This window comes from Peromyscus eremicus, chromosome 17 (genome assembly GCF_949786415.1).
Source record: "Peromyscus eremicus chromosome 17, PerEre_H2_v1, whole genome shotgun sequence".
Lineage (NCBI taxonomy): Eukaryota > Metazoa > Chordata > Mammalia > Rodentia > Cricetidae > Peromyscus > Peromyscus eremicus.
Genome location: NC_081433.1, coordinates 14,486,907 through 14,499,395, shown reverse-complemented (window position 1 = coordinate 14,499,395; position 12,489 = coordinate 14,486,907). Strand labels below are relative to the sequence as shown.

Sequence of the window (12,489 nt, the reverse complement as noted above, 5' to 3'; positions counted from 1 at the left end):
GACAAAGTGTTCACTTTGAGGCATTGTGAATTAAGATAATAAAAGTTTCATTATCCCCACAATTTTAGGTGACTGAATGAATATGTTGAATCACGGGACTGTCTGTGGTTAAAATTCTGAAGCTGTGGGGCTCCGGAGATGAGTCAGAGCTTAAGAGTGCTTGCTCCTCTTTCAGAGAACCTGAGTTTGGCTCCCAGCACCCACTTCTGGTGTCTCCTGTAACTCCAGCTCCAGGGCATCTGGCATTCCTTTCTGGCCTCTGTGGTCACTCCCACACATGTACATGTATGTGTGCGCACACACAAACAATGAAAGTAAAATCTAGAAAAATTCTCAAGATAAATTGTGACTAATCAAATGGCAGTAGAGATGCTCTAAAGAACAGCTAAACCATATTCCTGAATATATTATACTATAAAAAATACCTCACTTGGTTTTGTGGACTTCTTGGTATCACAAGGAAATATTTTGCTGTGTGACGTGAGCAAAGTGGAATTGTGATTTACAAAAACAGCATGGTGACAGCTATACAAAACATACTGTGTGGGCTGGGGAGATGGCTCAGAGGTTAAGAGCACTGACTGTTCTTCCAGAGGTCCTGAGTTCAATTCCCAGCATCCACATGGTGGCTCACAACCATCTGTAATGAGATCTGGTTCCCTCTTCTGGCGTGGAAATTTACATGGTGGCAGAATGTTGTATACATAGTAAATAAATAAATAAATCTTTTAAAAAAACATACTGTGGAAGCAGATGGGAAGAAAAAGGATCTCAGTTTGACACCAGGTTTTAGGGAAACTCAGACTCCAGGTGACTTAAGTTTTTATTCATTGACTTTTTTTCTTGATGGTGTTGGGGTTTAAAACCAGGGCCTTTCACATGGTAGGCAAGTGCTCTACCAGTGAGCTACACCCCAGCCTAATTCCTTTTTGTATTTTCCAAATTTTAGAATACACAATTGTATCACATTGATAGCTGGAAAAACAGTAATCTTATTATACCTAAGAGATTTTTAATTAAAAATTATGTCCTTATGGAGTTAAGTCATAATATATATGTAATTACTACTACTACTACTGCTATTATTATTATTGGTATTCTTATTACTATTTTGCAGTGCTATGATTTAGGGCAAACACTTATTCACATACCTAGCCATAAGGTATGTTTAAATTAAAAAAAATCTAGACATGTGTATACATTTTAGCATATTTTTAGATTCTTTTATTTGCATTAACATTTTGCTTGCATGTATGTATGTACACCCTAAGCATGTCTCGTGCTTGTGAGAGTCAGAAGAGTGCATTAGATCCCCTGGAACTGGAGTTGGGGATGGTTGTGTGCCACAGTGTGAGTGCTGAGAACTGAACCTGGGTCCTCTGGAAGAACAAGTGCTCTTAATCACCTTTCTAGCCCACATGTACCTTTGTGTGTGTTATAGGGTCTCATGTAGTCTGGGCTAGCTTTTAACTTGTTATGTGGCTGAGGCTGGCCTTGAACTCCTTATCTGCCTGCCTCCACGTTCCCATACTAGAAATATAGATTCATGGACCACCATGCCTGGCTTTCTTGTGTTCTTGTTCTCTCTCTCTCCCTCTCTCTCTCTCTCTCTCTCTCTCTCTCTCTCTCTCTCTCTCTCTCTCTGTCTTTCTCTTTATTTCCATGTAAGTATGGATGTGTGTGTTTATATATGTATGTGTGTATAAACTTGAGGGTTGATTTTTGTTTTGCTTTTTGAGAGAAGGACCTCTCCATGTATCTCTGGCTGTCCTGGAACTCACTATATAGACAGGTCTGGCTTCCAACTTACAGAGATGTGCCTGCCTCTGCCTTCCAAGTGTTGGGATTAAAGAAGTGCATCATCACACATGGTTGGGGGTTGAACTGTAAGGTTAAAAACCTTCTGTCTTTGTTAGTCTGTTGTTCATACGAAATGTCTTGCTTTCTTCCAATATGCGCACAAATACAGTTTTGTTGTTCGTGTTTACAATTTTCCTTCCATAGTCATGTCTTCAGCCTCTCTCACTCTACTAATGAAACTTATTTTGTATTTACTCTAATTTCCTAGTTCCATGGAACTTGCTCAAACGTGTGCTGGGACACCTTACTACCTGTCCCCAGAGATTTGTCAGAACAGACCATACAACAACAAAACGTGAGTTGCTCTGGGTTGGAGAGTGTCAGTCCAACCTGGTGGGTGACACTGAGGGGTAGAAGTCTCATGTCTAATCTGTTTTCTGATGGCACGTGCGCGCTTGCCTTTTCCTCATGTGTGAAAGGAGAATTCCAGTGACTAATATCCTGGAAGCGTTTGGACTTACTTAAGACAAAGCAATTTCTCCTCATTTAAAAATACAAAGAAGCCAGGTGGTGCTGCTGCACACATTTAGTCCCAGCACTTGGGAGGCAGAGGCAGACAGATCTCAGAGTTAGAGTCCAGCCTGGTCTACAGAGCAAGTTCCAGGACGACCAGGGCTACACAGAGAAACTTTGTCTCGAAAAACAACAACAACAACAAAGGCTTGCTTTAATTAATTACTTGCTCTAATTTGGTACTTTTATTTGGTGCTGGAGCCTGAATCAGGCTTGCTTTTGTGCTCTGTCACAGAGTCACAACCTGCAACCAGGCTTTTAAGCCTGGGGCTGGAGCAATGGCTCAGGGGTTAAGAGCACTGGCTGCTCTTTCAGGGGAGCTGGGTTCTGGTCCCAGCACCCATAAGATGGCTCACAACCATATATAACTTCAGTTCCAGGGTATCCAGTGCCTCTTCTGATCTCCTCAGGCACCAGGCACCAGGCACACATGTGGTACATAAATACGCATTCAGACATATCATTCAGACAGAAAACAAAATGAATAAATCTTTTTTTTAAATAAAAACATGAATAGAAAAATTTTAACTTAAATGTGATTTAAAGATCTCCTCCCTTGTCTCTCTCCTTCTCCCTTCCTGCCTCGTGTGTGTGTGTGTGTGTGTGTGTGTGTATTTAGACCAGAGGTCTAAATATCAGGTACCTTTCTCTATTTCTCTCTCCATTACGTTTTGAGACAGTGTCTCTCACTGAACATGGATGGGAATTACCAATTGGCTGGGCTGGCTGGATAGCGAGCTCCAGAGATCTGGCTGTCTCTGTCCGGCGCTGGGGTTATAGACACACAGTAACGTATGAAGCTTTTATACAGGTTCTGGGGGCCCAAACTCAGGTCCTCACGCTGGTGCTTTGGGCACTTTACCAACTAAAATACCTCCCTAGCTATTTGTTGGTTTGTTTACTTATTTATTTGAGACATTTCCTGGCCCCAGGGGATTTGGCCTCAGTTATAACACAGGTAGGTAGTGTTAGATAGAAGGTAGGTGGTTGAAAGCAGAACTTTGCTCTGCCAGGCAAAGAGCCCTGGGTCAACAGCATTATTTTGTGGTCTTTGGTTGTTGTCTGGGACAGAGTATATATCCTGGGCTGGTCTTGAACTTGCCATGCAGCCAAGGAAGACCTTGAACTTCTGATCTTCCTGCCTCTACTGCCTGAGTGCAGGGATCACAGGCATGCCCCAGCAGCAAGCAGGTGGGCACAGCACCAGATGGTTCTCTCTAGTGTCACAGTGCCTCTGCAGGCCATGGGTGTTGGGTCCTAGTGACTGAAGAGGGAGGACCCAGCCCATGGTGGGTGGTGCCATCCCTGGGCTGGTGGTCCTGGATTCTGTAAGAAAGCAGACTGAGCAAGCCATGAGGAGCAAGTCAGTAAGCAGCTCCCCTCCAAGGCCTCTGCATCAGCTCCCGCCTCCAGGTTCCTGCCCTGCTTGAGTTCCTGTCCTGACTTCCTTCAGTGATGGACTATGATGTGGAAGCCAAAGGACCGTTTCCTCCCCGAGTTGGTTTCGGTTATGGTGTCTCATCACAGCGATAGTAACCCTGACTAGGACAGATCTCTTATCTCTACGAGCGTTTCAGCTCTTGTGTTGGCCTGAGTTGAGGTCCCCAGCCCCTGGCGGCAGCTGGCATTGCAGCTCTCAGGCAGGCTTAGGTAGTGAGATTATTCAGTCCTTGATAGCAGTCATTGTCACAGTTCTTACAGGAGCATGGCATCTCTGGGACCTTTGCCCCCAAAGGCTTGATGGCTCTCCAGATCTCGTGCAGCAACCAGAATCTTTGATTTTTATTCTCCTGCTCCTTATACCCTTCTTCAGCCTGAGTTCTCTGCCATCTCTATGTCCACTGCCACACCCCTCAGCCCCTGTGCCCTGGCCACTCTGTTGACCTGTCCAGTTGCCCAGCACTTGGCTGCTTTGTGCTTCTCCAGTTCGGCTGGGCGACCACCGACTGCCCAGTTGTCCCTGCGGCGTCTCCTGTCCCTCCCACTACAGTGTCTCTGCTGCAGCTTTCATCCTGTTACCGGTTCAGCGTGTGCTACGGAAAGTAGGCCAGAACCCAGTTTGTGCTTTCCATATAGTCCTGGACCGGTGACCTCACTTGAGGGTGGCCTACAGGGGGTGGGGGGGGTGTCACACCTAAAAGGAAACTGACTCTTCGCCCAGCAGTGGATCTGGGAGGAATGAGCATGTGTGAATATGATTAAATTCATATAATAATAAATTCATATAATAAATATTATTAACATTAATACAAACTAATAAAAGTGAGGACAAAAGTAAACAGGAAAAGCCTCTTATTGTGATGTTGCGGTACCCAGGAGGCAGCCCAGGAGATGGCTGTCCGCTGACTAGATCAGAATTTGACCAGCCTGCTTACGTAGCTGGAGAAGGCGTGTGTGCACTAAGCACAAGTTGCCTGTCCAGTATCTCTCCAGTGGGATTATTTAGAGTTCATTAGTGCTTTGACATAAAGCAAAACAACTTAGCATAAACTATTTCAATAGCCCAGACCGTGTCTTTAGGAACCTCGGCAAGATTGTTGTGAGGTCTTCTCAGGCCATTTGTGGGGTGTATGAGATGGCTGGTGCCGGAACAAGGGTGGACTCGCTGACTGTTGGACTGAAAATCCTTTTGCTCAAGGAAGCCAGGACTGAGGGCGAGTCTAGTAGCTGCCCCATCCCTCAGTGTTTTTGCTTATTTACCGGAGAGTGCACTTAGACGAGGTACTTCTGAACTTATCACTGACAGCAACAGTGATTCCAGCTGACCTTACCATCTGCATCATGCCTCAGAAAAGTGGTTCCCTCCTGCCTGTATTGTGGCGTGGTCTGCCACTGAGCCACACTTCCGCCCCACTCTACTTTTCTCTACTGGGCCCTTGGTAGGGCTCGTTGACAGCCTCCTTGACATCTCAGACTTTCTCTTGCCCTTTGGATTTAATTATCCTTTTTATTCTTGGAAATGACTCAAACCAAGCATATACTTATAGTTACTAACAGAGATTTGGGGGGTGGATGGGTGGGAGAGTGCTTGCCTTATGCTCAAAGCCCTGGGTTTAATCCTTAATACCACACTAAATATTTTTTTAAATAAGTGTGGAAAGAGCAAAATTCAATCCTATATTGCAAGCATGTTTTTCAAATGTTCATTGAGACTATGCTGTCACGTACTGTAACTTTTTCTCTGTCAAGAGCTTTGAGTAGAATTTATCTTCCTCAACCAACCATTTTCCTGTAGCTAGAGTTTTCCTGCCTGGCCCACAGTCAGGACAAATCTCTATCACCTGCCAGTCCCACAGCCTCAGACCCGACCAAGTAAACACAGAGACTTATATTGCTTACAAACTGTATGGCCATGGCAGGCTTCTTGCTAACTGTTCTTACAGCTTTAATTAATCCATTTCCATTAATCTATACCTTGCCACATGGCTCGTGGCTTACCGGCATCTTCACATGCTGTTTCTCATCGTGGAGGTTGGCAGTGTCTCTCTGAGTCAGCCTTCCACTTCCTAGCTTTATTCTCCTCCTTGTCCCGCCTACACTTCCTGCCTAGCCAATGGCCAATCAGTGTTTTATTTATTGAATAATTAGCAACACATTTGCCATACAGAACATCCCACAGCATTTTCCAGCTTTTCAATCAAAACCAGTGCGTTCTGCAGTCTTGCCTTGCTCCTTTAATGTGTCCCCAATTGTACACACATTGTCTTTGGGTACATGGAGTAAATATTCACCTATCATATTGTAGTAACGTGTGCTTACCTGTTGTCTGCCAGGATTCTGAAGAACTTCAAATGATTCTTATTTTAATTTTTATCTTAGAATTGATAATATATCTGAAGGCACTTATGAAAACATACCATCCTAGTAACATGAAGCTATCCCAACACAAAACAATGTAAGAGGCAAAAACATCTACCAATAATTGTTGCCGTTTTCTGGCCATGTAAACCCTTCTCTTCTCCAGGGATATTTGGTCTCTCGGATGTGTCTTATATGAGCTCTGCACACTCAAGCATCCTGTAAGTATGTTGATCATCATGTGAATCTTGAATTACTGAATGCATGTATTGGAAATTAACTTCTGAGAGAAAAAGACTAATGTTTGGTTTTATTATATTGTTTAAAAAGTACATGGATAGCCAGGCATGGTAGCATGTGCCTGTGGTCCTGTCAACTCAGGGATTCAAGATGAGCATGAGCAACAGAGAGAGAACTCATCTTTAAAAAGCCAAAGCCAACAACAAAATAAACCCAGGAGGTGGAGGCAGGAGGACTGAGAGGCCAGCCTGGTCTACATAGCTACCTTGTCTCCATGCTTTATTGGAAGTTGGACACACAGGCACCATTGCCTGGCATGCACAAAACTTCCAAGGCTCCCAGAAGCAAACCATATGTTCAAAACAAACCATATTATTTGCATAAATGTCTTGGATAAAGAGAGCCACTCTTAACATTTAGGCAGGAGTGGAATTTCTCTACAAATCTCGGGTCCCAGAGACTTCAGACCAAGGCCAATACTGTAGGCAGGACTTCCCAAGGACAACTCGCTTGCCAACTCTTGTCTACACAGCTGTCTTCATTATTACTGTTGTTGTTAATGTGAAAGTTCTCACAGTTGGTATCTAAACAAAACCTGCACTCCATTGCCCCACCATCATGTTCAACATTATTATGTATAAATAAATACTTCTTTCATACAACGGAAGACTTCATTGTGGATGAGTTTATGAGTAAATATTTATGTTATAGTATTTCAAAAAGCAAAAGTAAAATGTCCTGTCAGCATGACTACCTTTATAAAATAAACATTCTTGAAAAGATTATACAGAATTATACCTCTGAGTTGCGAAATTATACATATTTTCCTATTTATAACTTCCTATTCCTCTCAGTTTTTAAGCGTAAGTAAATGGTATTTTGGTAACAAAAAAATTAAAAATAAAGGAAACTTTTTAAGCTAGTATTAAAATTAGGGAGTAGGGGTGTAGTTCATAGGTAGATCACGTATCCATTCAATAAGTAGCACCAAAAACAAAAGCAAAATGAAAGTACTAAAAGTTTAAATCTTGTTTTAAGTAGCACAGCATCTCTTGGAATAACTGCCTAAGTTTCTACTATGACAGATAGGTGATGACAAGATGAGGCAGAGCACAGTGCTTCCGACAGGAGCTTAGAAATATTCATAGGCTGGGGATGCAGCTCAAGGGTAGAGCAAGTGCCTGGCATGCTCAAGGCCCTCTGCCAATGCCACAAACAATAATAGACAGACAGACACACAGACAGACAAACAGATAGACAGAAGGTAGGTAGATAGGTAGATAGAAGATATGTAGGTAGGTAGATAATAGATAGATAGATAAATAGATAGATAGACAGATAATAGACAGCTTTTGTTTTTTTGTTGGTTTGTTTTGGCTTTCCAAGACAAGGTTTCTCTATATAACAGTCCTGACTGGCCTTGAACTCAGAGATCCGCCTGTCTCTGCCTCCCAAGTGCTGGGGTTAAAGGTATGTGCCACCACCTGGCCAGCTTTTGTTTCTTGGTGTATTTCTTACTTTAATTACCAGTACTCAGCTTGTCTCTAATGTGGTATAATTATCCTTGTCCTTTCAGTTTGAGAGTAACAACTTACACCATCTGGTTCTGAAGATTTGTCAAGCACGTGTTGCTCCTATATCATCCCACTTTTCTCTTGACCTACAGTCCTTGATACCTCAGCTCTTTAAAGTGTCTCCTCAGGATCGACCATCTATTAATTCTCTTTTGAGAAGGCCTTTTTTAGAAACTCTTATTGCCCGATACATGTATCCTGAGGTAGGTTTGGGGGTGACTCTAGATTTTGGTGGAGATTTTGGATGCTAAGTCATTGACACATATATTTGATTTCAGGTCCATTCAAGAAGAATTCAGTCCCATGCTCATGTGCAGAATGCCGCTATCCATTTTACAACTCACTGGGGAGGTAGTCCATGGTAAGGATCATGTGACCATGTAACCAAAGAGCATCTGTGGTAGCTGGGAGTGTAGCTTGTTGGAACACTACTTATCTAGCTTGCACAAGACCCCAAGTTCTATCCCAGCATCAGAAAAATGAAATAATACACCCCAAATTCAATTCTTAGCAGGGCATCATTGTAGCTCAAGTTTTCCTGCCTGGCCCACAGTCAGGGCAAATCTCTCTCACCTGCCAGTCCCACAGCCTCTCAGACCCGACCAAGTAAACACAGAGACTTATGTTGCTTTCAAACTGTATGGCCGTGGCAGGCTTCTTGCTAACTGTTCTTATAGCTTAAATTAATCCATTTCCTTTAATCTATACCTTGCCACATGGCTCGTGGCTTACCGGCATCTTCACAAGCTGTTTCTCATTGTGGCGGCTGGCAGTGTCTCTCTGACTCAGCCTTCCACTTCCCAGCTTTATTCTCCTCCTTGCCCCGCCTACACTTCCTGCCTAGCCAACGGCCAATCAGTGTTTTATTGATTAATTAGCAACACATTTGCCATACATCCCACAGCACTTCCCCCCCCCCTTTTTTTTTTTTTTTCAAAAAGGAAGGTTTTAACCTTAACAAAGTAAAATTACATATAATTTGGGAATTTGGGCGTAGCTTCTCTTACTACTTCCTGCTGGAAGGGGGCGCTGTATCTTATGGGGAAACAAAGAAAATTTTAGAATTATGGAATAGTCCATGAGGCTGTATCGTCTGAGCCAGATGCCTTGAAACCATTCTGGATGTTGGATCATCTGGGCCATGGTGTCATTGGAGACCTTCAGGGGGTCTTGGCTGGTCAAACCTGATGTATCTTAATCTTGAACAAATCCATAGCCTCTGGCTTTCTGTGGGAACAAAAGCAGAGTCTCCTTTCCAAAGCAACATATCCTTATATCCAAATTTTAAAGTCAAGGTATCTCTAAAATATACATTTTGCCATAACTCAACAGCTTTTACAATCAAATGTTTTTCTGCAGTTAAAAATCCCAAAGCAACACAATCCAGATTCTCTGTGTAATAGTCATCTTCACATGGCTTATTTTTTATATTAATTTTACTGTCTCTTTAAAGACTTTATTTTTTAAAACTATGTATTTTTTTCTATAACTGTATATATCACCTTTTTTGTCTTTTTCAAGCCTACGTATCTTTTACACACATTGTAAACTATTACATCTGAATCTGTCTTATTGTGAATCTATTGCTTTAAGCTGCAGCAGCTGTGGCTGCTGGCTCCACCCACTTCAGCTTCCCCACATGGCCATGGTACTTTACCATCAGCTCTGGGAGCAATCGTGGGTCTATGTTTTTATCCAAGCAGCGTGTAGCCCAAAAACCTCTTTTTTTATTTTGTACTAGCAAAGGCTAAATCCACCACACAGCTTAATGTGCCACTTGCAGAGGCCTGATTCCCGCCATACTGCAGGTTGAGCACGCAAGCTAGGAACCCACAAGTAGCTCAAACTGGCAGCTGCCGCTCATTTGAGAGAGACAATTAGGAACTGTTTTTAGCTCCGTTTTAGAATCTTTTTTTTCTCAGTTTTTAGGTGGAAACTCTTGCCACCACGTTGGACGCCATTTGTAGCTCAAGTTTTCCTGCCTGGCCCACAGTCAGGGCAAATCTCTCTCACCTGCCAGTCCCACAGCCTCTCAGACCCGACCAAGTAAACACAGAGACTTATGTTGCTTTCAAACTGTATGGCCGTGGCAGGCTTCTTTTTAACTGTTCTTACAGCTTAAATTAATCCATTTCCTTTAATCTATACCTTGCCACATGGCTCGTGGCTTACCGGCATCTTCACAAGCTGTTTCTCATCGTGGCGGCTGGCAGTGTCTCTCTGACTCAGCCTTCCACTTCCCAGCTTTATTCTCCTCCTTGCCCCGCCTACACTTCCTGCCTAGCCAACGGCCAATCAGTGTTTTATTGATTAATTAGCAACACATTTGCCATACATCCCACAGCACATCATCACACCTGTGGTCCCAGTACTTGGGAAACTGAGGCAAAAAGATCACAAGTGCTAGACCTACCTAAGCTATATCTGACTCTGAAAAAGAAAAGCCCAAAGTTATCTTGTCCTACCCTGTCCAAAAAAAGTCCAAAGCCCAATTCCTTGGGGTTAGTGGTGTTGCTCAGTAGTGTAGCACTTGACAAGCATGGATGATACCTTGGTTCAATCTTTAGCATTGAAACAGAAAGAGGAGTATCTATATCCTTATTTGATTCATAAGTGTGACTGGGTTCCACACCACTGTGAAATGTGATGGTCTGAAGCTTTGTTGCAATTCCAGCACACTAACTGTGTGATGTTAAAAAAGAGCATTTATTATGTGTGTATCATACAATGGGTTTTGACATATTGCTACTATTCATGGGAGAAATTCCAATAACTATGAAGAATATGGGTAGTTAGAAAATATAAGTGTATCAACAGGCTAGAAATCATCTAGTCACATGGGTAGAAGTGGGTGTCCCCAAGAAGTTATGTATCTATCTGTGAAGTGACCTGGAAACTCAGCTCCTTTCTTCTGATTAGTCAGGAAACCTTCACAAAACAGGACATGCTAGTAGAGATGCTTGAAGTGGCTAAATCAAAGCTTACTTTTTATTGACCTGAAGTGATGGAGGTCAGGAGGAAGAAAGAGTAGAATATTCATAGATAGATCATAAGTTATTGTACACTCATGAGCTGATGTCTATTCTGTAACAGAAAAAGTGGATTGCCCATTAAGACTTACCTTACAAAGTCCATTGGAGCTGAAGCTTGGATCTTAGACATAACAAAAAAAAAAATAGTGTGAGAACCTAGATGTAACTCAGAGAATGCAGGTGGTGTTTTATGGGGGTAATAAGTAAGGAGAACAAATCAATAAGGGTGTCAAGAATCCGCTGAAGGTCTGGGGTGCTCAGTGTGTATATGGGGGTGAATATTATGGAAGAGAAAGTACAAGCAGCATGATCTGGCTGTAGCCACATGCTGGACTCCCAGAGAGTGGAAACTCTCTCAAAGGAGTCTATGACAGGGAAATGCACACAAGAAACTGAAAATGAAGCAGGTCATAAAGAGAAACGATAAGCTTCTTTGTTGTGTTTATTTTGACATTGTAACCATCTAGATTGAGAATGCTTAAGGAGGTGGAAAAAGCCCATTGTCTACATTTGTAATATAAGGGAAAAAGACTAAATTTTAATGAAGGCCAAGGCAAACATATTAGAAAACATGCTTACTTTTCAAACAGCAGGGAGTCAGGAAGAGCGTTTCTATGGCTCTTATAAACACCATGTCCAAAAGCAACTTGGGGAGGAAAGAGTTTATTTGGCTTCCATGTCCCTGTCACAGTCCGTCACTGAGAGCAGTCAGGGCAGGACCCTGCAGGCAGGAGCTGAAGCAAAGAACATGGAGGGGTGCTGCTTACTGGCTTGCTCCCCATGGCTTGCTCAGCCTGCTTTCTGACACATTCCAGGACCATCTGTCCAGGAATGGCCCACATCAATCATCAGTCAAGAAAATGCCCCAACAGGCGTTCCCACAGGCCATTCTGATGGAGGCATTTTTCTCAACCAAGGTTCCCTTTTTCCAGATGACCCAGTTTGTGTCAAGTTGATAAAAAGCTAAGCAGCATATAGGTGTGACCTGCTCCTGTAACTATGTTTAACTACTTTGTCATTATTATGAGTAATTGTTTCAGTACAAGTTACCATTAATTCCTCCTTCCTACCAAAGTAGTTGTTGAGGGCTGGAGCTCAGTTGGTAGAGTGCTTGTCTAATGAGATCAAGCTGGGTTTAGTTCCCAGCTCGGAAGAAAACAGATGCCTATCATCCCACACTCAGCAGGGAGAGGCAGAATCAGGAGTTCAGGACCATCTTTGGCTACATAGAGAGTTTGAAGCTAACCTAGAATACATGATACTCTTTCTAAAAAAAATATAAAGTAAATAAAATTAAAGTGTAGTTATTGCTAGAAATATGTAATACTAGAAACAGTTTTTTTTTCTATTCAAAGAAAATACGTTGTGATACTTCATTATTACTTCTCTTGGTGTAAAGTATCAAACTCAACTGACTTTCTTGAGACAGCTTCAGTTGTTGAACTTCTGTATATATTAATGGTCTGGAAAAT

General features: G+C 42.6%; 1 protein-coding gene and 1 pseudogene across 1 annotated transcript in view; both read left to right on the top strand.

Moving 5' to 3' along the window:
* The window catches only part of Nek5 (NIMA related kinase 5), a 54,783-nt gene that overhangs the window by 16,134 nt on the left and 26,160 nt on the right, over positions 1-12,489 (top strand). Inside the window, 4 exon segments of the mRNA XM_059245000.1 lie at positions 2,069-2,155; positions 6,338-6,392; positions 7,988-8,188; positions 8,264-8,346. Of these exon segments, the coding sequence (XP_059100983.1) occupies positions 2,069-2,155; positions 6,338-6,392; positions 7,988-8,188; positions 8,264-8,346 (426 nt within the window).
* Positions 10,580-10,677, top strand: LOC131894800 (small nucleolar RNA U13; annotated as a pseudogene).